This window comes from Anas acuta, chromosome 7 (genome assembly GCF_963932015.1).
Source record: "Anas acuta chromosome 7, bAnaAcu1.1, whole genome shotgun sequence".
NCBI lineage: Eukaryota > Metazoa > Chordata > Aves > Anseriformes > Anatidae > Anas > Anas acuta.
Window position 1 is genome coordinate 24132417 of NC_088985.1, and position 27666 is coordinate 24160082.

The window sequence follows — 27666 nt, forward strand, 5'->3', positions numbered from 1 at the left end:
ACTGCATGCACCCCGGTGCTGCACCCTTGCTCTGGGGCGAGGGGAGATGATGGGTGCGGGTGCTGCGGGTGCCAGGCACCCAGCCCAGCCTCGCGGGGTGCCTGCGGGGTGCCCCGCCGTGCCCTGGTGACACTGTGGCCCTTGTGTCCTGTGCAGGTCAGGAGGAGACGAGCTGCATCCCGCGGCCCCAGTGCCCTCAGGAGTGCACCTGCCTGGACACCGTGGTCCGCTGCAGCAACAAGCACCTCAAGGCCCTGCCCAGGGGCATCCCCAAGAACGTCACCGAGCTGTGAGTGCCGCGTCGAGGGGCTCCCTTCATCCTCCACCACTCTGCTGCAGGGTTTCTGGGGTCGGGGTGCACCCCTGTCCTGCCTGGGGGCAAAGGGACCGTGCCAAGTGCCACCCCAACACGGGGCTGAGCCCCTCTGCAGCCTCAGAGCCCCCAGGGCTGGTGTGCAAGGGCTGCTGTCACAGCGCAGGGTCCCCAGCAGCCTGCCCCGTGCACGGGCTGTGCACATGCATATGCATGCCACCCCCTCACACCCCTGCTCCGTCTCGCACCCCCCTCCTCTCCCCACATCCTCCTCTCTCGCACTTGCCTTGCGAGTGCTTGCGGCCGCCCACGCTGGCGGCGGGTGTGTAAAGGCAGCACATGTCTGCCTCACACACACTGCCGGGGAGCTGCCCCCGGGGACCCCCGTGTGGGGCCCGTGGGTGTGCAAATTCGTGTGCGTCCCGGCTCCCCGGCAGCCGGGGGGGTCCCGAGATCCCCGTGGGTGCAGGGAGGGAGGTGATGCTGGGGTGCTCCTGCAGCCCAAAGCCCATGGGGGGCTCGGCGCAGAAGTGGGAGGGCAGAGGGTGCTCCTCGGCCACCCCAAGGTGCTGCCCTCCTCCCTGCAGCTACCTGGATGGAAACCAGTTCACACAGGTGCCCGGGCAGCTCTCCACCTTCAAGTACCTGCAGCTTGTGTAAGTAGCCAGGGGCAGGAGCCCCAGCGGGCTGTCCCTGTGCCGTGCCACCCCCAGGAGGGCAGGGATGTGCGCGGGGACCCGGTGCTCTGCCCACCACATGGGGACACAGCACCCTACAGACATCGGAGCCGTGTGGGTGGGTGGGCAGCCAGCGGGGACGAGGCAGGGCTGGCCCCAGCCCCTGGGCTCTGTGTTTTGCAGCGACCTGAGCAACAACAGGATCAGCTCCCTCAGCAACTCCTCCTTCACCAACATGAGCCAGCTCACCACCCTGTAAGTGCGCTCCCCGGGCTGCGGGGGGATGTCCCTAGGGGACCCCAAAAGTGCCGGGGGACACCGGGATCTCCCCCTCCACCTGGATAAAGGGGTGGCTGAGCTGCTGGGGGTGCCAGGGGGCACGACGTGGGTTGGCTGGCGTGCCTGCCGTGCTGTGGTGCCCGCCGTGCTGTGTGGCCTCCTCCTTCCCTTGCGCAGGATCCTGAGCTACAACTCCCTGCAGTGCATCCCGCCGCTGGCCTTCGAGGGGCTGCGCTCCCTGCGCCTGCTGTAAGTGCCTGCCCCAGCCCTGCTCGCCACCCCACACTGTCCCCACATCCCCCTGTCACTCGCAGGGGACCCAGAGGCGCTGGGATGACGGGGCCCCCTGCTCTCCGCAGGTCTCTCCACGGCAATGACATCTCCAGCCTCCCCGAGGGCATCTTCGCGGACGTCACCTCCCTGTCCCACCTGTGAGTGTCTCCTGCTGAACGCAGGTTTGGGAAACCTGCAAAAGGGCTGTCTAGGGGTCGTGCTGCTTCCCTTTCCCCTTGGGCTGGTGATGGGAGTAGCATTTGCAGGGCGTACCAGCGCTGTGCCAGCCCTCCCCGCACTGAGAGCCCTGGTCCAGGCGTGCTCGTGCCACATCTGCTGTGCCGTGGCAATGTGTTTGCCGCTCTCTGTGCCAGCAGCTGGTCCTGCTCCTGCAACCTGGGGCATCCGAGCTGCTCCTGCAGCCTGGGATGCCCTCAGGAAGACCCCCTGCCCTCGCCACCCCTTCCCCTCCGCCTTTCCCTCCTCCTCGCCGTCCTCCTGCAGCCACAGCCCTGCACAGCCCCGCTGCCGCCGGCTCGTGCCGCTGCTGCCTCCTCAAGGCCTGGCACCTCTCCTGAGCACAGCGTGCACCGTCCCCACCGCCTCACGCCCGCCCTGCTTCTCTGCCCCCACTGCTTGCCCCTGCTGCAGCGCTGGGAGATTTTCCCCTGCTTTTTCCAGGCGTGGCAGACAAAGTGCCCTTCCCTGCAGCGGGATGGGGGCTCAGGGTGTTTTAGCACCAGGAGCGGGGATGTGGGCTGGGGGAGAGGCACCGCAGCCCTCGGGGCCCCCAGCTTTGCCCTTGCTTCCCCCGCAGAGCCATCGGGGCCAACCCCCTGTACTGCAGCTGCAACCTGCGCTGGCTCTCCAGCTGGGTCAAGACCGGGTACAAGGAGCCGGGCATCGCCCGCTGCGCCGGGCCCCCCGACATGGAAGGGAAGCTGCTGCTCACCACCCCCGCCAAGAAGTTTGAGTGCCAGGGTGAGCAGCGCCTGGGCTGCCTGCCTGTCTGTCTGTCTGTCCATCCGTGCCCTCCGTGGGCGAGCCGGGCTGCCTCCTGCTCCGTGCACGGCAGCGATGCGCCGTGGGCACGAGGGACACCGGCACGGGGAGGATTTCATCAGATAGGGCTGCTTCTGTCCCCTTGCTGGGGGCAAATCCCTGGTGACCGACCAAGCACGGCCACAACCCCGCTTCCCTCCCCGCAGGGCCCCCAGCCCTGAGCGTCCAGGCCAAGTGCAACCCCTGCCTCTCCAGCCCCTGCCAGAACCAGGGCACCTGCCACAACGACCCGCTCGGCTCCTACCGCTGCACCTGCCCCGCCGGCTACAAGGTAGCGTGGCCCTGGGGTCCCCAGCTGGGGGGGGACACGTCCCTGCGCCCTGTGGGGTCACAGCACGGGGGCTCTGCACGCCCGCAGCAGCCGGGGGGGGACAGGGCGCGGTGCCACGGCCCCCTCCTCGCTCCCACCGCTCCCTCCGTCCCCAGGGCAGGGACTGCGAGGTGGCTCTCGACGGCTGCTCCTCCAAACCCTGCGCCAACGGCGGCACCTGCCAGCCCCAGGAGGGGGAAGGAGCCGGGTTCAGGTGAGTGCTGGATGGGGTGACCTTAAAATTCGGGTGTTGGGGCAGCGGCATGGAGCTCCAGCAGCCCAGGGACATGCGAGGTGCTTCCTTCCTCTGGGACATCACTCCTGGAGACCCGGCACCTCTGTCCCTCTGCCGGGCACTGGTTGCAGCCGTGGCACAGGGCAAGATGCGGCCCTGGTCCCGCAGCCGTGCCCCTGCCTAACCCTTGCTACCCCGAATGCTTGAGGCTTTTCTGGGAACTGGGGCACAATTAGCAGCCAAAAATAGCCGCTGGGCTGCAGGTGGAGGAGAGCCATGCAGCCTCCCGGCCTCCTGTGCTAAATGGCCTCTCTCAGCCCGTTGTCTTGGCAACTCAGCATCCTCACCGAGCGCCTGGCCGGGCTGCACCGTGCCGCTCCCCGGGCAGCTGCAGGGCAGGGGTGCGCAGGGCCCTGCTCCCCGGAGCCCCCATGTGCACGTGTGCTCTGTGCCAAGGTCATGTGCTGGTGGTTTTGGGGGGATCACCCCCAAAAATGCTGGTTTCTGCCTTGTAGGTGCCTGTGTGCAGCGGGTTTTGAGGGCCCGAGCTGCCACGCCATCAGTGACCCCTGCAAGGAGCACAGCTGTGAGAACGGGGGCTCCTGCGTGCCCGGGGCCACCAACTACACCTGCCTGTGCCCTGCCCGCTACACAGGTAACTGCTGTGGGAGCCAGCTGGCCCCACGGCCTCACCATCCCATCAGCGGGACGTGCCCCGTGTTTTTCTGGGGTCTGAGGCTGTCCCCCGAGGCCTGGAGCCATGTGGGGACCCGTCTGGGTACCCCCCAGCACCTCCTTTCTGCCCCACAGGGGATTTCTGCGAGCAGCCACCAGATTTCTGCTCGGCCGAGCTCAGCCCCTGCCAGCACGGCTCCACGTGCATCTCCACCAGCCAGGGGCCCAGGTGAGCCCTGGCCTGCATCGGGGTTTATTTTGGGGGGGCTGCAGCTTGCAGGGTGGTGGGGGGCAGCGGGGAGGGATGCTAGGGAGTCTCAGCAGGGTTGGGGCTGCCCCAGGTGCGAGTGTGTGCCCGGCTACGTGGGGAGCAACTGCAGCGAGGACTTCGACGACTGCCAGGACCACCGGTGCCAGAACAACGCCCGCTGCGTGGACGAGGTGAACGGCTACTCCTGCCTCTGCACCGAGGGCTACAGGTACCGCCGGGGGGGTAACGGGGGTGTCACCGCGCAGGAGGGACCAGCCCTGGCCACCACAGCCAGCCATCCCCATCCCCGTGGTGTGGTCCCCAGCAGGGACCCCAGGGCAGGGCTTGGCACCTTCACGTCCCCCTGGTGCTGCTGGCAGGGCGGGTGGGGACCCCAAGGTGGTGCCAGCACCCCGTGGGGTGTGGGGTGATGGGGAGGGAGCTTTCCCAGCCCCGTGCCCAGCGCGCCCTCGGCCCCGCAGCGGGCAGCTGTGCGAGATGCCGCCCCGTGCCGCCGGCCAGCCCGGCCCCTGCGAGCGAGCCGAGTGCCAGAACGGGGCCGCCTGCGTGGAGCGGGGCGCCCGCGCCCTCTGCCAGTGCCTGCCCGGCTTCGGCGGCCCCAAGTGTGAGAAGCTGCTGAGTGTCAACTTCGTGGACCGTGACACGTACCTGCAGTTCACCGACCTGCAGGACTGGCCCCGGGCCAACATCACCCTGCAGGTGAGGGCACGGGGCCGCGCAGGGCGGCGGGGGGAAGCTACGGGGCGCGGGGTCCCACCTCTCCCACCCCCAGGTCTCCACGGCTGAGGGCAACGGCATCCTGCTGTACAACGGCGACAGCGACCACATGGCCGTGGAGCTGTACCAGGGCCATGTCAGGGTCAGCTACGACCCTGGCACCCACCCCAGCTCGGCCATATACAGGTACCGGCCCCTGATCCCCACAGCCCTGACCCCGTTGCGCGGGCACGGTGCCACACCGGGGGGACAGGGGTGACACAGCCCTCCTGCCAGCGCCGAGACCATCAACGACGGGCAGTTCCACACCGTGGAGCTGGTGACCTTCGACCAGATGGTGAACCTCTCCATCGACGGCGGCAGCCCCATGACCATGGACAACTCGGGCAAGCACTACACGCTGAACAGCGAGGCCCCGCTCTACGTGGGAGGTACGGGGTCGGTGGGGCGGTGCGGGTGGCAGGGGGTGGCCGGGCACACGGTGACAGCCCCGCTCTCCCCAGGGATGCCCGTGGACGTCAACTCGGCCGCCTTCCGCCTCTGGCAGCTCCTCAACGGCACCAGCTTCCACGGCTGCATCCGCAACCTCTACATCAACAACGAGCTGCAGGACTTCACCAAGACGCGGATGACGCCCGGCGTGGTGCCGGGCTGCGAGCCCTGCCGCAAGCTCTACTGCCTGCACGGCATCTGCCAGCCCGCCGGCGCGCACGGCCCCGTCTGCCACTGCGAGCCCGGCTGGGACGGGCCCCACTGCGACCAGCCCCGTGGTGGCCCCTGCCAGGGGCACAAGTGAGTGCCCCCACCCTGCTGGCTGCCCTTTGGCCATGCCATGTCACACCCGTGCCGTGCCATACCCGTGCCGGTGCCACCGTGCCATGCGTCTCGGTGCTGTGCCGTGCCACGCAGCAGGCACCTGATGGCTATGGGTACCCGCAGGTGTGTGCACGGGCTGTGCCTGCCCCTCGACGCCCTCTCCTACAGCTGCCAGTGCCACCAGGGCTACCAGGGTGCCCTGTGCAACCAGCCCGCCGCGCCACCCGACCCCTGCCGCCTCCTGCCCTGCCGCCACGGCCGCTGCCGCCTCGCCCCGGGGGGGCAACCCACCTGCGAGTGCCACAGCGGCTACACCGGGACCCTGTGCGACCAAGGTAGGTGGTGGGGCAGCAGATTCCAGGCTGGTGGTGCCGGGGGGACCGTGCGCCCTGCTGAATCCTGCTGTCCTGCAGAGCTGGAGTGCCGGGGGGAGCCAGTGCGGGACTACCACCAGGTGCAGCGGGGCTACGCCATCTGCCAGACCACGCGGCCGGTGGCCTGGGTGCAGTGCCGGGGTGCCTGCGGCGGTGACGCCGGTGCCGGCTGCTGCACCGGGCTGCGGCCGCGGCGCCGAAAATACGCCTTCGAGTGCAGCAACGGTGCGACCTTCGTGGAGGAGGTGGAGAAGCCCAGCAAGTGCGGCTGCAGCCAGTGCCTGTGAGCGCCGGGGCTGCTGCGGACACCGGGGGGGCCGGCGGGGAGCCCCCGGCACCAGGACCTTGCTTTGCCCCGCGGCCACGGGCCAGGACGTTTCCGCAGCCCCGTCCGTGTTTCTTGGAGGAGCCCGGCCAGCCTGGCGGGCCCGGAGGAGGGTAGATGTGTTGCATCTAGAGGGTTGGAAAAAAAAGAAAAAAGAAAAAAAAAAAAAAAACACAAACAAAACAAATGTGTAGATAGAGAATTTTTTAAGAACTGCAGCTACACAGGTGGGAGCTGTGCCCGGCTGCTCTGCCCCTGTGCCTCACCTCCCCTTGTCGCTGCCTTCTCCCCTGTGGAGAGGAGCACGTGTCCCCTCTGCGTGTCCCCCCCGAGCAGCCCAGACCCTTGTGTCCAGCTGGGGGCTTTCCAACACTTTGTGCTGGACCTGGTGCTGCAGAGCCTCGTGTGCCACCGCAAGCCAGTGCTGGCAGGGGGCCCGTGCACCACAGCCAGCACCCCTGGGTCCCAGCAGCCCTCCATAGCACTAGGGCTGGGGTGCTGGAGCCCAGGGTGCTCCAAATGACCCCAACTCCACGGTAGCAGCCCCTAGGGACAGGCAGACGCCCTGTGGTGCCCGGGGGTGGGTGGCTCAGTAGCACTGGGGACACGAGCAGGATGGACCCAGGAGCACTGAGCAGGGGCACGGGCAGCAGGGTGCAGACACCCATGGGGGTCCTGGCCCCGCTGTGCAGTGCCTGGTGCGCACTGACACCCTGCCCCATGCACACTGGGGGGGCACAGGGCACCGGGACCCTGTGTGTAGGGGGAGGCGGTGCTGCCCCTACCCCATGTCCCCAGCCCTACCTGCTGGGGCAGGCTGTGAGCCAGGCCAGCACTGTGCCCTTAGTGCTGGGGGGACCTTTGGTGGACGTCCCTTCGGAGGCTGCTGGCACACAGGTTTGCGATGCCGTTTGCCAGGGCTTGAGCCTTACGGATGCTGAAGGTGCCTGAGGCCGTGGTAAGCTTGGAAGTGCCCCAGCTGCTGGCACAAGTCCCACCAGGACTCAGGTGGGAGCTGCCGGCAGCAGCTCTGTGAAGCCAGTGGTGCCGGAGGATGTGCTGGGTTGGCACGGCACCAGGGGCACCGCGCACACCCCAACCTCTGCAGCAGCCTTGCTTCTACGGCTGCGGGGACCAAGGATGATGCGAGCCCGACCTGGGACCCCACACACCTCCACGGCAGGACATCACTGTGTCACCCAGGAGGCCCAACCCCTCCCAGGGCTGCAGCCCCGATTCTCTCCACCGCATCACACCAGCGCGTTGGCCTCGGATCCGCACGGGGTGCAGCCAGCCGATGGGTGCCGTCACCGTCCCCGCTCAACGCTGGCCTCCAGGACAAGCCCTGCGGGGACGGCGCTGCCACCAGCACCCCTCTGCTGCACGGCGGAGCCGGGACGCCTCTCATTTTGCCCGTGGCCCGGCCGGGGCTTGGTTGTGTTGTGTTTTTGTTCTTGCTGTAAGCTAACCGCTAAAGTATCTCTTTATACAGAATACTTACAGATTCTAATATATATTTGTATTTCATTTTGTTATAGTATTTTTATATGTTCGGGGTCAACAAATGCTGTTTTCTTTTTGTTTACAGATGCTACTGGGCAGGAAAATGACGGTGGCTTTGTTTGGCCCGTGGGGTTTGTGTGTGTCACTGTTGAAGACGCTGGTTTGTACTAGGCTGGGGAGGGCGGCGCTGAGCATCCTTTCGCTGGCAGAGGCTGTATTGTTTTAGGAGATGTTCGGTATTGTCTATGTTGTCTTCCACGTGAACATGACATTGATTCATTCAGAGCCCCAGCCTCATCTTTCGGGGGGGGCACCACGGGCTGGGCACGCGAGGCGGTGGCACGGCGTGGGGACAGTGTGGGCACAATGGGGCCCTGCAGCTCCTGGAGCAGCCCTGGTCCCGGTTTTGGGGCTGTCCCCCTTCTCTGGGGACAGGCGGGGTTATTTGTACAAACAGCCAGCCCCGCAGCACACGGCCGTGCCACCAGGCAGGCGCCAGGGGCTCGCACTGCTCGGGGTGAGCCGGAGCACGCCACCCCGCTCCTTCGCCCAGTTATCACAGCAAAGCGACTTTGATATCAAAGAAACGTTTAATAAGCTGCAATAAAATACGGACCTTTAGAAAGCTCATAGGGTGAATATCAACAATGGAGGAATAAAAGAAAACAAGGTGGTGGGAGTCCTTGAGGAGTTCAAATCTGAGTCAGGGACCTTTTACCTGTAACAAGAACACAGCTTCCTCGATAGTCTAGTCTGAAATAAAAGACAGGAGCACAGAGTTCACAAAATGTCAACATTTAGAGAGTTGATACATAGTCAAAGTTCAAATGACCCAGCTCTTATAGCTATACATATTGATTTAAAGCAACTTAATATAATTTTATTTTTTTTTTTTATATATACACTTTCAAAGGTTCGTCAGGTGAGGTATGTAAACATTATCTAATGGAAACCCCTCTCAACATTTCCAACCAATAATTCACAGCAGACAGTTCATTTTCTCCGAGCAAGACGCAGAACTTCCCCATACCCGCAGCGCACGGGGACGCGGCCCCCGCGCAGTCACCAGCTGCCACCTCCCATCGCTGTTCTGTCAAGTTCACATTGGTTAGGCTCAAACATACAGTACCGGACAGGAGGACTTTTCAGATCAGTGTCTAAAATTCATACAGGGACAAACAGAGGGACAAGACTCTCCCAGGGAAGCAGACACAGGTGAAGGAAAAACGTTTGCTATCGGGGTGGAACTAATATTGAAACGCTGAGTATCTTAAAGAGAAAAAAACGCACTGGGTTGGTGGGTTTATTTTATTTCATTACTCTTTTTTTTTTTTCTTTTTTCTTTTTTTTTTCTTTTTCCACATAACTGTTCCAAGGGCGAAGGATGCTTGGGGTTCGTGGGAGCCCTGCAGGGCCAGGAGCCCAGTGCACAGCCCACCCTGCCCCCCGAAATTAGGGAGCTGCCACCACAATCGCGGGGCTGACCCCGCTCACGGGCCGGGGCGCAGCCAGGGCGCACGCCCAGACAAACGGGGCTAAAAAACCAAAACACACACACACAAAAAACAGCAAGAAAAAAATCCACGCACACTTGGGGGAAGAAAACGAACACGCAAACGACCTCAACACCCCTAGAAGGAGAATAAAAACTGCAGAACGGCAAGCAGGCAGGCAAACGGCCTGACGGAGCTGGCTCGGCTGTCAGCAACTGCCCACTCTGCCCCAGCCGTCCAGGGGGCTCCGGGGGTCGGGCAGCTGCCTCTCGCTCCTCGAGACCCCCGTCTCGCCCATCAGAGACCCCCACAACCCCCCCAGGCCCCCCGGTCATCCAAGCAGACATTATTACTACAAATCTTATTGCTTGCAGCGCCCCCCGCCCCGGGGACCCCCGGCCCTCCCGGCCAGCCACGGCAGCTCGCCGCCTCCCCGTGGCCTCCGGCCGGCTCTGACATCATCAAAACTGAGATGAAGAGTTAATGCTTCAACGCTGATGCGACACAAAAACCAACCCAACACCGCCACCGTCCCGTTCTCCCCCCTCCCCAGCCCCGTTCCCCCCCATCCCACCCCCCGCCATAAGCCAGCCCTCTGGTCGCGGCAAGCTGCGCCCCCCGGCACGAGCTGGGAGACCCCCCCGCCAACCAACACCAGTCAGAACAAGAACCTGTGGAAAGCCCATGAAATAAATATATATAAAAAAACAACTATTTACAATATTAGATCTGTGAGAAGTGAGAGAAAAACGCTTTTTTTTTTTTTTTTTCCTGCCCCAAAAGCTTAAAAAGTAGGTTAGCATCCTGCCGCCTAGCACAACACTATCTTACATGGCACCTACACATAATATATATTCACATTTCATTTTAAAATTAGGTACTCTTACAAACAGACTTAGAAAACATTGGCTAGCAATGCGGTCCGAGGGACCGGCGGGCGAGCCAACGCCGCGAAAGCCGCCCGGGTGCCTCTCGACGTCTCCGGCCGCCCCGAAGCTGCCAACGTGCCCTGAATCAAAACCGCCAGCTGCCCCCGCGGCCCCCGGGGAGGGGTGGAAGTGCTCTCGAACCGGAGAGGGGTCCAGGGGGAGGGAGGGGACGAGGAGAGCCGGGGACCGTGATTTCCGCTAAGCCTAGGGGTGATCTTAATACAAACAAGAACTCCTGAGAACATCTTAGAACAGATGGATTCATTTCACAACCACCGAGCTAAAGGATGGGCTGAACGGACGCTACAACACACGGGGGACGCGCGCGATGCCAGGGAACCATACCCTCATGGTTTGCTCAAAAACCTACAGCTACAAGAAAAGCGTCAAGGGCATTCCCTGGGGGGGGGAACCGGCCTGCCCCTGCCTCGCTCGTGCACCCTCCGAAGGCAGGACCTGAGCTGCAGGACCCCCGGGACCGAGCTGGTGGCCTTGGGCGATGGGAAGGGCAGAGCCCCCACACACAGCCTCCCACCACACGGCTTTCAGTCTCCTTGAAGCGGGACTGCAGCTGCCAGGCTGCAAGAACACGAGCTGGAGAGAGAAACTGTCCATTAGCAAGTCTTAAGAGCAGGGCAGCAGTAAATCCGTGTCCTTCTGAGACCGCCTCTCCGGTTCCCGGGGGGTTCCCGGGAGCTGGCAGAGCTTTTGGAAACACCGGCGGAGGTTTGCGGAGGTGCCGGCGAGCGGCTGGGACACGGGCCAGGCTGTGCTCTGCTCGCTGCACGCAGGCAGGAGGCTGAGCTGCTCCCCGCCACGGGGACGGGGTCACCTTGCTGTCCTGGCCCAAGGGGACGACCAGTGACGCAGCAGAGTTTGCTTGGAAGAGTCAGCTTCTGCTAGGTAGCGCCTGGGAGAACGTGTGCTGCGAGCACGTAGCACGGCAGCGCTTGCAGAGCAACACGGCCACACGCTGCACCCGTGTGGAAACGAGCTCATTAGTGAGGAATACAAACACCGCACATCTGGGATATACAGCACGCACCCCACAGCAGAGAAACCGACCGCAGGGATGTCCCTGCTGGACGGCTGACAGGTGGAAGGAGCCGTCCTGGGCTCAAACTGCTCTGGATGCAGCCCTCGAGCATCACGGACACATGCCTGGTACATAAATTTTGACTCAGCACAGCAAACCTAGCCAGGCCAGCCCTTTCTGGAGGCCGCGTGAGAAGAGCTCCCAGCCACGTGAAGCGTGAAGACCCAGAGCTGCCAAGGACACGGTGAGGGAGAAGATGACCGAGCAAAGGAAAGAGGGGACCCGGCAGAAGAGGGACACCAAGGATGCCTGTGGAGATGCAGGGCTACAAAGATGCTGCTCCTGATCTACGGACGGAGGAGCTGGGATGGAAAAGAGTTTCAAGAACATGATCAGAAGCCAAAGGGGCAGCAGGGGTAACAGCACTTGGCTCCTCCTGAAATGAGGGAGTGAGCGGGGTGGCACGGAGCGGGAGCGCAGCGAGGCCGTGGGACTGAGGAGGGCACTGCGGCGGTGCCCGCGGGCAGCTCTGCACCTGAGCAAGCCAGGACGCAGCGGCTGCCCGCACGAAATAAGGCAATAAATCACGCTGCTCATTTCCTTCCATTCATTAAGATCGTCTGCAACTCCCCGTGCATCCATTTCATTGCGTAAAAGCTGCACTGACTGGAAAGGCGCTGCTGTAAGGCAGGGGCCACGCCTCAGCAGCGCTGCTCACCGCGTGCCTCACCGCGGGACGGAGAGAAACCAGCAGGGCACGGCCTCAGCCACGGCCAGGGGCAACCGGCTGCAAGACGAAGGCTGTTGGGAAGAAAAGGAGCAACAGCTCACGTCTGAGCACTGAAGAAGAGAATGGAGCTACCCAGGCAATGCCAGCCTGCCAGGTGGCCGCCTCGCACGCAGACCCGTTGATCTGTTAGGAGATTAAAGCATCGCTCCTTCCTGCCCCAAAATAGAGCACTCACAGCAGCAGGTGCGAAGCGCGTTAAAAGCAAGGCTCACTGCCTGCAAGACCTGGAAGCTACAACTGGTGTCAGCACGAGAACGTGCACAGGAGGAGAAGAAGGGCTGGGGACAGCATCTCCCGAGGGCAGAGGCAGCAAGGAAGGCAGGCTGGCACGGAGCTGGAGTTTCCTCCGAGCAGGAAGCCTCAAGATGCTTTTCTAGAGCTGGGGAGCATCTGTGGCTTGCTAACCCAAGCGACTGCACCAAGCTGCAATTCAGAGAGCTTGTGATACAGCACCGGTGTGCCCTCCTCAACCTGGGCTGGGGCATGGCCACAGTGCTGGCTGCAATAACCCAGCCACAGGCGATGGCTGCACATCACCCACCCCTTCCTCAAGTCAAAAGCTGTAATTTCGAAATTAAAAGGAAGAGCCAGCCTCCTGCCGCCTCACCGGGTGCCGCGTGGCCCAGGCTGCTCCCAGTCCCCAGCATAACCAAGATGTGCAGCACGCACACACAAATCACACACCTCTGCCTCCTCAGCAAGAGGTACAGAAATTCAGATTTACACCTCCTAGGCACAGCCCAGCTCCTGTTACAACTCAGTAGCATCTTCGCACAGATTTTGGGAGCGTTACCCTTCGAGTGGGAAAGCCTCAGCTTGCCGAGCCCTCCAACATCCCCAGGGACAGGCAGAGCTGCTGGGTCAAGGCCACCAGAGCTGGGATGAGCTGCTGGGGCTCCGACCACGATGCCTACGTGGTGCCCAGTGTGACCAAAGCCAGGCCAGCACCACCTCACTCTGACAGCTTCGTGGAGCTCTCATCCTAGCGCGGCTCCTGCTCCCAGCAGCGCGGACGATGGAGAGCAGGACGCCCGCATGTGCCAGTGGAAGGCAGTGAGAAATTAAATCCAGCACGCGAGGGAGGAAATTCCGAGGGAGAACGGGGGCTCAGGCACGCCAGAGCCGCGGGTCTGTGCAGCAGCTGCCCCAGCGGAGGAAGAGGAAGATGCGGATGCAGGCAGAGAAGCGAGAGGGAGAGAGAACCCGTGGGAAAGGTACGGAGCAGTCATCTGACCGCCAGCAGTGCCCTCCTGCCTCACACCTCTCCTAAAACGCTTTTAACCCTTTTCTGATGGAATGTTTGACATATGTAATCCATGCAGTAAAAATTAAAGTAACAGATAGCTTTGTATTAATCTGTACAGGGACTGACAGGCTAGATTTAATCACTTCATCACTGTTCGGAGAGTTAACTTACTCTTTCATGATTCAAAGGAAAGGTAAAGGATTTTTTTTTTTATATCAGCCATTTCATAGAAAGAGAAAAACGTGCAGCAGACTCGTGCGTGCCAGCGCTGGGGAAGGGAACACCTGTAAGGGACCCGGGGTGCTCAGCAAAGGGCGTGCGCATCTCCAACGCCTCGCTCCGTCCTCTGTACTACGTGGGTACCACAAAAGATTTGAAGACAATTAGCTGCTTTCCACAGGATTTGGGAGCAGTGTGAGACGTGAAAAGCAATGCCCCTTGCAGCGGTGCCACCACGGGCCTTGCTGCTCTCCGCACAGGAGGCTGACGATGGGATTCACGCAGAGACCTCGAGCAGCAGCAAGGTGCAGGCAAAGCCATCGAAACACAGCAGCCCCAGCTGCTGAGCACTGTGCTTTGGGAACCAGCTTTCTCCAGAGGCCAAGCACCGAGCACGCTGTCAGAGACCACGAAACCAACCTGAGCGCAGCACGGTGCTGATGGGGAAGGATTTGTGCCCAGCAGCAGGGCACTGCGGGGCCGGCCCGTGCCAAAGCCAGCAGAAACGGAGACGGATACAGCCCAGCACGCCCCGTGTGCCCCAGGGACCGGGCAGCACCTCTGCCACCGTGCTGTGACCGGGACCTCCCTGCCCCACGGCTGTGCGGGGGGAGCGGGGCCGGGGGCCAGCAGCAGAGTCACTGGGGAATACTTGTCTGCAGGTAACAGGACGGGACACCAGCAGCTGCCACGAACGAACCGACGGCTGACAGGTTCACCTTTCTCTCCCTCACTGATGGAAAATGAGTTTTGGTTTTGCTTGAAATGCCACTAAGAAGACAGACAGAAGTAGGACGCTGAAGGAAAGGGAAATGTTTGCGTGCACCGAAAGGCTGCCGAAAGCTACTTCATGTGCACAAAGGTGGTTTTCTTTCTGCTACAGTACAAGTGCTTGTGCCTCAAGTATAAAACGCAAGCCTCCAAATCACACAGACGAGCTTCTTATTTTTATTTTTAAAGTGATAAATAAGGCACTGTACTTTTAACTAAAACTGCCTGGTTCCGAGGTCAAAAACCCAGGGAACGTTCAAACTGCAGAAACTTCCTTCTGAACAGCAGAGACAGACAGGCTGACCTCTTCTCTGTCCGAGACACATCTCCTGATGCCTAAAATCACGGGCGTTATCCTGTAACTGCGGATTTTTAAAGGCTTGCTACAGCTTATAAAAGCAGCTTTAGTTAATGCATGGTAAAGGGTTACTACTATACAACAGTTTTGTACATGGCTACCGGTTCTTCGCTATTTCGTGTCCAGGCGCGAGCGCTTGCTGTGCGAACAGTCAACTTTCGCCCGCAGCTTCCTCTTGCCCTGCGCCCCGCTGCTCTCCTGCATCTTCTTCATGGACCTCGTCAGGGTTTTCCCAGCGCCGGGCTTCTTGTTGGCCATCTTCTGTGACCGCGTCGAGGATTCCCCGAGGGGCTTCTGCCGCGGGGACTTGGCCAGCTCCTCGTGGCCGGGGGGCAGCACAGCCCGCCGGCTCGTGTTCTCCTTGCCCTTCCGCACGGGGAGCCGCATCTTCTCCAGCTGCCTTTTCGGGGCTCTCTTCTCTTTCAGAGACATTTTCTTGGCAAGCTTACTGCTCCTCTCCACGGCAGCTTGCTTTCGGGTGGCGGGGGCTTTGGCGCTGACCTCCGAATGTTTTATTTTACCGGCCTTCTTGGCCGGCAGCTTGTCCTTACCGGCAGAGCCGGAGCGCTCCTGGGTGCCCCCGCTCTCCTTCAGTGTCCTCTTCTTCCTGCTGAGCTGCGGGTCGGCCCGGGGCGAGGGCTCCTCCGGGCACCTGCCCTTCCCCTTTCTCCCCTTCCCTGCTCCATCCATCGCCGGGGATCGAGCCGGGAAGGCGTCAGCTTTGATCTGCAGGGCCAGCTTGGGAGACATCAGTGGGTTGATGCACACGCTCTTGCGGCTGGGCTTGCTCTCCAGGGCCGGCTGCTCCCCGGGGACGTCGCTCCTCCGCTCAGCCCTCGCAGCACGGTGCTGGGCCCGCAGCTTGCCCCGCAGGTTGGAGTATTTCCGCAGGATGCGGGTGCTGGCCTGAGTGGGCAGGCTGGGGGTGGGCGCCACGCTCCGGTCCTGGCTCGCCTCCTCGGGGCCGGCTTCCGAGGGAGACGGCTGGCCGGCCCCGACGGCTTCTTCGGCCTCGGCTCTGTCCGCGTTCTCGCGGATTTTGGCCCACAGCTTTTGGTTCTTCAGGTTGTTCCGGGCCGGGGTAGCGGCGGCGAATTTCTTGAGGTGTTTTTTCAAGCGTTCGGCCTGCAGCGAGCTGGGGTAGAGGCCGGAGGAGGAGTACTTCTGCATGGGGACCTTGATGGGGGGGATCTCCCCCGGGAGACGGGTGTTGAGTTTCTTCACGATCACCAGAGACCTGGTCTCCGTCGTCTCCAGGAACCACTGGCAGATGTCGGACAGCTTGAAGGCCTTCATAAACAGCATCTGGACGGGAGACAGCTTCTGAACTTCCAGCGACCCTCGACTTTTCCGTGTCCTCTTCTTGCTTTTCCAAATCTCCTTCAGCTTGTCGGCTTTGTTCTTCACCTTGGGGGTTGGCTGCACTTCTTTCTCCAGCTGAATCCAGCCCTTCTGAACTTTCATGTACTGGGCATTGAACTCGGCAATCAGCTCCTGGTTCTCCTCTTCGGCACACCACTCCATGAACTTTGGTTTGCTGTCAGCCAGGTCTGCGTCCTCCAGCGCCAGGGAGTCGTCATTCCCTGAACTGCACTCGTCCCGCGGTTTGGGGATTGCTTGCATAGACTCCTTCCCTGGTGTGCTCTTTTTTGCAGTGTCAGTGGGTGCGGGCGTGTGTCTTAAGTTATAAAACTGCAGGGCTGACTTTTTAGGCTTCGCAGCCTTTGCTGGAAGATGCTTGCTTCCACTGGCCCTGCTGCTGGGACACGGAGGCGAGCTGGCCGCTGGCTCGTAGCTCTCCAGCTTTCCCGTGTCCATGGCGCTGTCAGGGCTCTCCTCCTCCTTTGCTCTGGTACCACCTGGCTTCACCTCTGCTTGCTCTGCATCGTCTGCAGGCACGCTGCTTTCTGCGGGGAGGAGGATGCTCGTCTGCTCAGCATCAGCCTGGACACACATCTCCAGCGTCTCGCCTGGTTGACTCTGGCCACCTTTAGCAGGGGGGTCGTCTTCAGAGGAATTTTCTCCCTCTGCCACAGTCTCTTTCGCTAAGATGCTCTTATAGGTCTGTCTGGTAATGACACCGCTCTCCTCACCTGGCTGCTGCTCAGTGATGCTCTCCGGAGCCTGGCCGGTGCTCGGCCCCTCGCTGGTTTTGAGCAGTGTGGTATGGAAGCAGTCGTTTGGGAAGTGCACGGATGCTGCCCCGTCCAGCTGCACTTCTCTCTTGAACCGCTTGGCGCTGGGACTCTTGGAGAGTTTGATCTGAAGGCAAGGAAGCTGCACGGAGCTGGAAGAGCCAGCGTCCTCAGCGCTGCCCTCGGCAGGTGACTGGGACTGCTGGCTTCGGAGACGCCGGTCGGACGCCACGAGCGTTCTCCTTCCTTTCTTTCGCTTCTTGTCTAAGCTGTCTTTGGAAGAGACAGAGTCTTTGTCTGCTGTTTCCAAGCCATCGGGTTCAGGCAGCATTTCCCCTTCAGCAGGCTCTTTTTCACCCGCCGGGCTGTTGTTCTGCACTGCCTCCCCTTCTGAGACCGCAGGGAGGGCTGTGCTGGCTGGCACAGCCTCCTCTTCCTCGAGGGAGCTGTCACCCAACACGCCCAGCAATTCAGCTTCTGGTTCAGCATCAACACTTTTGTTCACATCCACACACTGGAAGGCGGCAGGGAGCTCTGGGGGACAATCCCCGCCCTCGGTGGCAGGGGGCTGCTCGGGAGCCTGCAGGTCTGGAGAGGGCGGGGAGGGCTCTGTGGGACGTACCCCGCAGGGCTCTGCTCCGCCAGCGCCTGGAAGCTCAGCAGGGTCCCTCGGGCCAGCATCGGCCAGGGGTGCTGCGTCTGGAGCAGCAGAGGGCTGCAGGGGAGACCCCGGCTCTGGGCTGGCAGGGAGGTCTGGAATAGTTTGCACGCCCGAGCCTGGGGAATCCTCCTCCCTGATGGCTGCTTCAGCAGCAGGAAGGGCAGCAAAGCTCGCAGCCTGCACGGCACCGCCGTCTTTGGAGCCGCTGTCCCCGGAGGAATCCACGCCAGCCTCCGGGGTGGCCGTGTCCCCGGCTCCTTCGCTGCGGGGGGAGCCTGGGGGCGGCGAGCCAGCCACGCTGTCCTCCTTCTGCGGGCTGGGAGGAGCGGAGAGGGAGAACAAGGGCACGGCCACGGCAGCTTCCCGCGAGCGCAGCACCCGCATGTCCCGCGGCTCCCGCTGGACACAGCCCAGGTCGCCTCTCGCTTTCGTCTCTCTGCTGGCCGGCGCTCCTTTGGCCAGGAGCCTGAGCGAAACCCTTTTCTCCCCGTCCCGTCCCGTCCCCGATGACCCACCCCCTGAGAGCACCAGAGCCGGCTTCGTGCTTACGAGCGCCTCTGTTCGCAGTGCCGGGCTGCCGCCCCGCTCCTCCACCCGCGAGCTTTTCACCAGGGTGCGGACGGTCGGGAGCTCGCAGCACTCCCCGTTGAAGAAATACCCCCGCGTGCTCTTCCTCGCCGTCCTGCGCGACGACACCGAGCGCTGGCTCTCGAAGTGGCACTCGGTGATGGGCTGGCTGATGTAGACCACGTCGCACTGGTTGTCGTAGTCGTTGATCCTCAGCCCCGAGGCCTTTTTGCTCTTGCGGGAGGACCTGAGGGAGGCCGCCTTGGCGCGGGGGTGCCCGCCGGGGGCCCGGTGGGCGACTGGCGCGGTGCCGGCGGGCAGCCAGCCCTCTTTGGATTTGTCGAGCGGGCCCTTGTCGGCTGGGTGCAGGTGGCAGCCTGCCTTGCCCTTGGCCATGGCGTGCAGGTGGTTTTCTGGCTTTGGTCTCGCGTCTTGTTCTTTTGCGTCTAGGTCCTGGTGCAAAGATGCTTTCGAGCCGCACTGCAAAGTGTTCTCCTTGTCAGCTCGGCGAGGGGGGCTCACTGCGAAGCCGGGATCCCAGGGCTCTTCTGGCAAAGCTCTGAAGGAGCTCTTCTGGGAGCCCAGACAGCCGTCTAAGCTGTCCTCGCTGCCATTCACATTCGCCACTTTGACAGAGATATAGCCTTCCACTAGGGCCTTACCTGCCATCTGCTCTTTATTGTCCTCGCACTTTCTGACACCAGCTTCTTGCTCGTGTCCGGCAACCTGCCCTTCCAGGCTCTTTGCAGCGTGATGGAAATTCAAGGAGGAAGAGTTCAACGTGCTGAGGTATCCTTGGGTGGAGCTGTCCTTTGGGCTGGCAGAACGAAGCCGAGCAACGGGAGGGTCAGAAAAGTCTCTTCTCAAAGCAGGGCTGGGGCTCTCCGCTCTGTCCGTGGATTTCAGCTCTGTGGGCTGCTTCGGGGCTTGTCCTGCAACATGCAGGGAGCCATCAGACCCCGAGTGTCCCGGCTCTGAGGAAGAAGGGGGCCTTGATTCAGTACAAGCAGCACCCTTATCCTGATTTTCAGTGCTTCGCTGGCTACAACCAGAGCCACAAGTGGAGGCCTCCATGCTTTCGGATTCGGACGACTGCTGGCCTTCAGAGTCCGGTTGTACTTCAGTGTATATGTCGTTTAGCACGCGAATGAATTGCTTCTGGTGGTGTGTACACAGTCTGACCATAAACTTTTCCAGTGGAGACTTCGGCTGATTGTTAGAGTCTATTGCTATTGTCTCTGCTGCATCCTCACTAGAGAGACAAAGAGAGAAGCAATCAGTAACACGTCCCCAGGAACAAAAGTTTATGCTGCAAAACCAGAGCAAGCCTTCTCCTCCCACCCAGGCGTACCACGCGCCTGATCTCCAGGTGAGATCAAGCACCCCGTTGTCAGGAGGTTGGCAGCTACCCCTTTGGTTCCCAGCACACACACACAGACGAACGCACACTGCTGGCAGGACACAAACTGCACTTCCATTCATCTCCCACTGCTACGAGACCCGTAACTGCACTTCTGCCGAGGGCTCCCTAGGCAGCACTAGTGTGTAGGCGCCATGTGACACGCTCCGAGCAGACCTGAACTTCCTGGTGAGGATCAGATTTGCAGCATGCACAGGCCCAACACTTCTGGGACACACTGGAACAACTGCAGGCGTCTGCGTGCTCCATCTGCACACCGAGGATCTGTGGGAGCAGCGCAGCAGCCCAGCTGGGCAGCCAGACACCTCGAGCTGCTGTTACGTCTGCAAATTCTGCTTCCTTCTAGGCAGCAGAAGGAAGAGTCTATGGCAAACTGAACATACCTGACCCTCCTCTGTAATCAGAGAAGAAAATTTGGAGAGTTCCCAGGCTGCAGGACATGCATGCAGCAATGCACCTTCCCGTGCTGCAGTGCCTTGTAATTTGCACTGACCTTTGCTTTGCTGCCATTTAATGAACTCGCTCTGCAGCTGAGGGTCTGACTGGCAGCTTGCAGTGGTCACCCAGAAAGTGCAGCTCCACAGCACTGCTGCATACAGTATTGCTGCCTCTTGCTACCTCTTTAAAAAGATGATTATCATTTACCTGCTTGGCACAGGCAATTAGGACTTCTTGGTGGAGAGGTTAAGGGATAATTACCCAGTGTTTGCACAAACTTATTAGGAGCGCAGTGCCAGGCTCTGCTACCCAAACCGTGCCCATTCCCAGCAGCAGCACAGGCAGTTCCCTCCCCATCCCTGTGGGACCTCTGCCAGCCCTGTTTGGGACTAACAGCTGCACTTTGCACCTTGCTGCCCTCCGAGGAGCGAAGCAGTTCCCCCTGCTCCCCTCACCGGGATGACTCACGGCTCCCACGCACGGGAAGGGAGGCTGATGAGGCTCATTGACCCCTGCTGGTGAATCACCCCTGCCAGCTACTGTGTGGCATTTCAAGGAGGATTTTGGCGAGGTGCTGCAGCTCCCGCGGACGACTGGCGGGCTGCACATCTCGCCCAGCACTGGCGGCCAAAAATCCAGCAGGAGGTGGGCAGCCGTGTCGGCTGCCATCCCTGCTGGAGACCGGCTGAGGCTGACAACAGAGAGGGAGGAGAGAAGGCCAGGGACGTGGGATGGCCGTGCTAGGTGGCAGCCTCTGTGCTGGAACTGGCCTCTGAGAGGTCTTCCCCTGCTGCTTGCTCCGTGCTGGCTCGCTGCTGGCTGGGGACTGGCACTGCCTTGGAGGCACCTCCAGCAACCTGGGGGCTGCTCCCAAACTCAGCAAAGGCCAGGAGAAGGCTTCTGTGGATGGCTCTGGGCATGGCCACTTGGCCTCCTCTTCACCCAGAAATGCCAGGCTGTCGCCAACAACCTGCTCCGAGCATCTGCTAGCCAGACCTGCGCTTTCCAGTCTGCCCAAATTCAAGCTTTACCCTTCAGGCCTCTTGGGCAGGGTTTTCCCCAAACTGCCCAGAAAGGCCAAGCAAATTACGCTTGGCGAATGTGCTCCAGCACCTCCTGAACGTGGTGCTGGGTCAGCAACAAGCCAGCTCCCTTCACTGCTGCAAGCTGGCAAGCGTGCCCGCTGGAGCCGCCACAACTGCTCCTGCCTGGCGCTGCCAGCTTGCAACGCCCAGGGTGAATTTAAAATAAAAACACCCAGGTACACCCTGGCCCCTCTCCAGAGCCCTGCATGGGAAGGGTTGTGCCAGAAAGGATCCCCGCACAGCCCAGCTCCTCCCCTCGCCCCGCGGGTAACAATGGAGATAAAACTTTCCCCGCGCCACCAGGAAGGAGAAGAGGAAGGGCTCGGAGGCAGGTCACCGCTCGGCTCCTTCCCCCCGCGGGTGCATGGCGGCAGGTTTCCCCTTACCTGCCCCAAATCCCAGCTCCGGGGAGTGGCAGCCATCTTCCCCGCCAGCCTGCATTTATAGCCGCGGCCGCCGAGGTGCGGCCCTGCCCGGCCCCCCCGCCGCCTCGCAGGGATGCCGGAGGACGGGGAAGTGGTTGCTGTCTGTACATTGAGTCCCTTCTCCCAGGAGAGAAGGCAACAAGGTGTGTGGGGCTGGGGGAGACCCGCATCCTGCTCACACCATGGCGGGGACCCGCGCTCCCCGCTCCCAGGGCCTCAGCCTGCATTGCCCCCTTGCTCTCACCGCCACCCTATTGCCCTGCCGTGCTCCAAGGAGTTAATCTGAGAGACACGCAGCTTGTTAAGCTGTAAATTTGAAAAACAGAGATAAATATCTTTCCTGCTTGATAAAGGAGGTGCCTCCATTAAGACTCAATGCCCTTTGTCCTTAGAAGACCCATCTTGCCCTCAGCGACACCGTTCGCCAGCTCTGCAGTCTCGTTACCTGCAGGGCTTTCTGTTTTGTCTCACTGGGCCCGAATGCGGACCAGAGTCCCTCACATTGAGCTCATCTGCTCCCTCCTCAGCTTGTCCCTACGTGGGTGCCTTGTTTTTTGGGGTAGCAGAGGTGCACCAAGCACAGCCCTGAGGTGCCTCCCCAGGGAACCATGCCAGGCCCCAACCAGCCCCTCAGTCCTGCTGACAGAGGCACAGAGGGAACCGAAGACCAACAGGGAAACACAGAGGATGGGAAATGAAGATGTGCTTTGAAAGAGGGAGAAAAATTGCACCCCAATCTGCAGCTTTTCCCACAGAGTCTGCGAGGGGGCAGGCCTTGCCCTTTGCAGCCACCGGCCTCACACGCTGCCTACACCGGGCTGTCGTGAGGGGAGCTCCCACTCGAGCTGCACCACAGCGGCCTGGTTCAGCCCCGCTGCCTGGTCTCCCATCACCAGCAGGACACACCTCGGTGTCCCAAGGGCATCCCAGCACCCGAGCCACCCCCCAGACCCAGCTTTCCCAGGGCTGCCCCTCTCCCTGCTCCTTCCCTGCCTGTCACGGAGGTGTCAGAGGAATCAAGGGGCAGGAGCTGTCACAGAGACACACGGGGCTGTTGCTACGCGACCGTCGCGGTGCAGCAATTAACGCTCGGAAAACGTGCTGTGCTCTGAAGCTATTTGCATAGCTGCGTGCTGCAGTACGTCTGTTTGCATTGTGCCGCCTCTGTGTAGCGGAGCTGCAAGCCAGCCCTCCCCCAGCCCCTGCTGGGGGGCACCCAGGGCTCCCCACAAAGGCTGCGGGTGACGGGGCCCCGGCTTTGCCTGCCGTGACACCTGCAGCACAGGCAGGTATGGGATTTGCAGCCCTGGAGGATGGGGGGAACACTGAGACATCTGGATTTCAGCCTGCGCTGCCCAACGGGTCTGCCCCCCTTATGGGGCCAGCTCCTGCTGCGCTCCCGACCCACTCATGGGGTTACCTCGCCTCCCCTCTCCCTTTTAAAGCCCTGCGGGTGCCCTGCCTGTGATTCCAGAGTGTATTTTCAGGGGGAGGAAGGAGAGGAAGAGGGAGAAAGAGAGGGAGAAAGAAAGCAGCTGTTTCACACCAACCTACCTGGAACGCCGGTCTCCGAAAACCTGTCAATTGCCAACTGCAATCTTCTGGTTTGCCCACCCCAAGTTTCTCACTATTGAACATGAAGCCTGTGCCCTTTTTGGGTTTCTTTTTTTAGCCCTTGAACGTCAGTTTGATGGATTATAAGTTTACAGGTATGTTTTGTACCTCAGAGGCACAAGAAGCAGCAGCAGAACAAAAGTTCAAGGCTAAGTGTTTCTGTTCCTTTCAGACCACTCTAAGCACCAGGATTATAGTTCTGTAAAAGAAACAAAACGTAGCTATAAACTTATAAAATCCAATTTAGTGTTTTTACTGGGATGACCTCTCCCCTCCCTCTCCTGCTGTCACACAGCCGACTCAGCGCCAGCCGGCCGAGCCTCGCACCACCCCAAACCAGCGGGGCCTGGAAATGTGGGATCTGGGAAATGTGGGAAATGTGGGATCTGGGAAATGTGGGTGACTATGGAGGAAACCGAACTTGTGAGCGATGCTCACCATCAGCTGGACTCTAAAATGCCCCTTTGGTGTGACCCCGTGCACAACACAGTGCGTTCAGCTGCCTTGGTGGGAGCTCCATCCCTTGTGGTGGGAAGGCTGTTAGGAGGGATGGCTGAGGAGGAGCAGCCCCTTGAGAGCAGCTCGCTCAGTGCTGAGCCCTGCAGAGCTGGCAGGAGCACCAGCACCAGCAGGGAAAGGCGTTGAGGATGGCACTGCATCCTCGAGCAGCGACACCGAGCCAGGGGGCTGCCCCAAATCAGCATCCCAAGGCAGGGCGGTGAAGGGCAACCCATGCTGCATCTCCCCTGCTCCGTCACGGCATCTCGCTCAAACCATCGCCACGCTGAGCTGCACCAAGGCCTCGTGCCTTGAAAGGTGGAGGGGGAGATGTGTTGTCTTCTGCTGGCACTGCTCTGCCATGCAGCCGTCCCTCGCAGGGGCTGCTGCAGCAGGGTTTGCTGGAGCTCACCCCTCAAAGCCCCCAGTTAAAGGCTGATACTGGATGCACCGGTTTAAATGACGGTATTTCGATCAGCAGAAATATGCCTGGCACCTAACACTCCCCACACAGATGAATGAGTCCCTTCACACCTCTGCGGGTGCTACAGGAATTCTTGCTGCACTGGAAAAAAATAGAAAAGCAGCACGGGAAGAGCCGAGGCTCCACACAACAGCTAGCGAAGAGAAAAGCATTCTTCTTCTCTAAATTAAAAGCTTAAGTTGTGCAAAGCACAGCCAAAATAACTATGGAAATATCGCTGCGGAGTTTTCAAGGCCCCTGAATTTACGCTGTCCTTGGTGACGTGCTTGGGGATTTATAAAGCTTGCGCTTCAGCTGAAAAGCAGGAAGTAAGAAGTTATAGATGGGTTTTGTTTGGTTGGGTTTTTGTCAGCTGCACATATTTGTCAGTGTATCCAGGTTGTACAATAAGCCAACTGACTGGATAAACAACAGACCTCCATTACAGATTCAGACTTTTAACCCTTCAGAGTAGTGTCTTTTTTTTTTTTAAGCATTTCAACATTTAAAATAACCTTCTCCCCACCTGCAGCCAAATAAAAATCAAACAAAGCAAAGTTCGTTTTACATTAAAAAAAAAAAAAAAAAACACTCAAATAAGTCTATCATTTTATTTTCCTGTCATTGCTTCCTCCACTCCCAGCTTTCCCAAGTAACTAATCCAACCGTATTCTGCAGTAGTTCATCATCACTGGTGATACTCCTAATACAATATTTAATGACTAATTAAAAACCTTACCATTCAACTATTGCTTTAAAACCAAGGGAAATTTATCACGTTGGAAACATTATTCTACCTACTAGCTTTAAAAGACTTTCCAGAATTGTCCTTGCTCATTTTTCTAATTACCAAGGACATCTGGGATCTTCCCTTTAAGGAAAAAAAAAATTACCATGAGTGTTTCTCTCCGAGGCAGCACTCGCAGCATCCTCCCTGAGCTAGGCACGCCAAAAGAAGACAGCACCAGGAGACAGATAACAAAAGCGTGCCGGGCAGAAAGAGTTCCCACAAGGTTTTTCACAGCTTTGCACATGCTTTAAGGACGGCAGCACCCAGTTAAGGCAGGGAAGAATGAACCACAGGTATGGCTCCTGAATACACGCTGACTCTGAAGCTGGCATTAGGAAGGTGTATGGCCTCTTCTTCCCTGCTTCCAAGCCCACTGTAAATTAAGGCTTGTAAGCAGGATATGGTGCCCTGGGACAAATTGCATCTCACCTTACTGTTCTGCACGTGTAGTGGGGGTTCGGCTGCGCTTGTAGAGCGGCAGCAAGCAAGCAGAAACCCCAAATACAGCTGCTGCCCCCTCTACAGACATCACCAGCGCCGGCTCTGGCAGGCACACACGGCTATGCACAGCCACTGTCTGCTTCTAGAAACCTGCAAGGGTCTTTAAGGCTGCAAATACCCCAGATAAATTCTTTTCTCCCCCAGCATGGATGTGGAAAAGCAAATGCAGCAGCTAGGTAGAGTGCTGGGGCTAAAAGCGCTCAGCACCGCCAGAGCTTGGTGGGATGCATCTGGAGAGCAGAGGGTGCCTTGGGTGCAATTAACAGACGTTGGGGGATATGACCCCATTTCAGATAACCTGGAGATGCAGCTAATTGGGCCTTGGATAATCAAGGCCGCGCTGTTGCCAGAACCAGTGTCACGACTCCTAACAGCAGCGCTCCCCCCGTGCCGGCGCTGTGCCCACCGTGTCGTGCAAAAAATGCCTAGCAAAAGGGGAAGGAGAGCTGTGATACCTCTGATCTGCCAGCTCCGGCCCGAGCAGCCAGCTCCGGGGCTGATGCAACACTTTGGATCGCTGCTTGGGAAATAGGTTAAGGCACAGAAAGCGGATTTCACCCCCGGGACGCCCGGGGGACGAGGCTGTCGCAGAGCTGATGGGCTCGGCAAGTTCTATTTTGAAAGTGGGTTAATTTAGCTGCCATTCAGCTCCTGTTAAACGATGTAGGTTAATTTTATAGTCAGATAACTATTAAGAAACCAAAACATGCGGCAGGAAATGTCTCTGCCGCGTTCCAGCGGGGAGAGGCTTCCTCTGCACTAATGTGCCCCCCTTCCCCTGCAGCTCCAGCCTTCCAGCCTTCCCTTCAAACTCTGCACATCCCTCACATTATCTCCTTTTTTTTTTTTTAACCCTTGCTATTACCCACTAGTGCAATTCCTCTCCCTTATTCCCCTCCTTCAGAGTCTGTTCGCCTCCTAAAAGTTCATCTCGGTATCCGGTATCCTGGCTCACAGTTATTTTTCCTTCTTCATTTATCTCTTCACACATCCCAGTGCTAGAGGAAGCCTAAAATCCAAACCTTGTCCAACCATAGCTAGAGGTCGGACAAAAGGGTCCCATCTCCCCCATGGAGCTCAGATTTATCCAGCTCCAGGGCAAACTGAGGCAGGGAAGCACACCTTGTTTAGCATGCAATGGGCTATCACTGCGAACGTACCAAGCTTTCTTCAGGGTTATTTATCATATTTAGAGCCCCCTCGATTTTGGCAGTTCACCCTTTGTAATTGGATGCCGCAGTTTACACGTACTTTATCTCTGCAATTTTCCTCCCTGCAGCATAACGATAGGTACTGCTTGTTTCTCCGTCAAAGGATGGCGAACCATCAATTGCTTGTTTGCCATAAAAAATAAAACAAAAGGAAAAATCCATCTATCAACAACTTATGCCTCCAAAGGAACAGATCCTCTGGAAAAACCCGCGGTGACTCATCACTCCTCACGCACACGAGGACGGAGTGAGACCCGCAGAAAGCCAAAACCCCAGAGGTGCCTTCGCCACTTGTGTCTCTGCGGCTTTTGCGCCTCGCCGCTGCCACGGCTCCCACCGGCAGGCCAATAATTCCCTAACCTTCCCGCGGTGAACTGAAGTGATGCTGACCCATTAGCACACGCTGCCCGTCAAGCACTCGCAGATCCCTTCTACCGTAGGCGTTTTTTTTTTATCGTATTAACAGTAAGTGCACTACACGAGCCCTGAAAGCTCGGAGAAATGAACTCGCACTTAACCACACGGTGGTAATGATGGTGCAGACCACAATGCTAACAGGATGTCGGCGTTTTTACTACGGCTTCACTGTATGCGACCAGGAAAATACAGAATGAGACCATCACCAGAAAACACGGCAAAACCACCGCAGCAAAACCCTCCTCGTGGTGACCTGGGCACTCAGGCAGCAACTTCAGCACCCAAACCACACGTTCCCTGGGGAGTTTTGACCCTCTGATGGTCCTGCTGAGGCCTCACTGTCCCTATCAATCCCACAGGGAATGTCCTTTTTTTTTTTTTTTTTTTTTTTTTCACAAGGCAGCTATAAGAAAACAGACAAAACAGCCAAATCCCACACCTCATCCATCTGCTCTTTGCCAGCACCAAGTTGGAGCCAGGGCTTTTGTCGCTTCATGCTAGGTTACAGAGACGTGCAGCTTTAGCACCAATTATTATTCCTAATTTAGGAATGAAATCAGTAAAGGCGCTGCAAGGCATATTTATTTTAAATCCAGGGTTGTGCTATTTTTGCTTTTTTTTTTTTTTTTTTTTCCTGCAATTTGTAACCCGCTCTACACTCAAACACAAGTAAAGGCACCAACATAAGGATTTCAGTGGGTATAGGAACAGAGGCTAGAACTAACGAGCAGCCAAGCAGGCACAGCTACTTTACACGCTTGTGGGTGCC

The 27666-nt window shown here is 59.3% G+C and overlaps 2 protein-coding genes across 3 annotated transcripts in view; one reads left to right on the plus strand and one right to left on the minus strand.

The window, feature by feature from the left end:
• Positions 1 to 8115, plus strand: part of SLIT1 (slit guidance ligand 1) — a 42110-nt gene extending 33995 nt beyond the window's left edge. The window contains exons 21-37 of the mRNA XM_068688261.1: positions 157 to 289; positions 901 to 969; positions 1174 to 1245; positions 1447 to 1518; positions 1629 to 1700; positions 2360 to 2523; positions 2751 to 2875; positions 3031 to 3128; positions 3665 to 3804; positions 3960 to 4053; positions 4166 to 4303; positions 4557 to 4794; positions 4868 to 4998; positions 5089 to 5243; positions 5316 to 5604; positions 5752 to 5963; positions 6042 to 8115. Of these exons, the coding sequence (XP_068544362.1) occupies positions 157 to 289; positions 901 to 969; positions 1174 to 1245; positions 1447 to 1518; positions 1629 to 1700; positions 2360 to 2523; positions 2751 to 2875; positions 3031 to 3128; positions 3665 to 3804; positions 3960 to 4053; positions 4166 to 4303; positions 4557 to 4794; positions 4868 to 4998; positions 5089 to 5243; positions 5316 to 5604; positions 5752 to 5963; positions 6042 to 6289 (2450 nt within the window). The 3' untranslated portion in view covers positions 6290 to 8115. The remainder of the gene's footprint in view (positions 1 to 156; positions 290 to 900; positions 970 to 1173; positions 1246 to 1446; positions 1519 to 1628; positions 1701 to 2359; positions 2524 to 2750; positions 2876 to 3030; positions 3129 to 3664; positions 3805 to 3959; positions 4054 to 4165; positions 4304 to 4556; positions 4795 to 4867; positions 4999 to 5088; positions 5244 to 5315; positions 5605 to 5751; positions 5964 to 6041) is intronic.
• A 286-nt stretch (positions 8116 to 8401) lies between these two features.
• Positions 8402 to 23179, minus strand: LOC137859311 (uncharacterized). Of its 2 annotated transcripts, none has more exons than XM_068688260.1 (2): positions 22958 to 23179; positions 8402 to 19287 (listed from the first exon to the last, which is right to left on the minus strand). In XM_068688260.1, exon 2 carries the CDS (start codon positions 19218 to 19220, stop codon positions 14784 to 14786), a length of 4437 nt encoding a protein of 1478 aa, XP_068544361.1. In that variant the 5' UTR covers positions 19221 to 19287; positions 22958 to 23179; the 3' UTR covers positions 8402 to 14783. The 2 variants fall into 2 exon arrangements, with proteins under 2 accessions (XP_068544361.1, XP_068544360.1); XM_068688259.1 differs by lacking the exon at positions 22958 to 23179 and adding an exon at positions 21365 to 22935.
• Positions 23180 to 27666: the final 4487 nt, after the last annotated feature.

Bases quoted from the DNA above. Each gene is read 5' to 3' on its own strand.
- LOC137859311 (XM_068688259.1), bottom strand. From the start codon at position 21,630: ATGCAGGCTGAGGCCCTGGGAGCGGGGAGCGCGGGTCCCCGCCATGGT. The intron at 19,288-21,364 runs GTAAGGGGAAAC...TTGTCTCTCTAG, and splicing joins GGAGCTGGGATTTGGGGCAG to TGAGGATGCAGCAGAGACAA.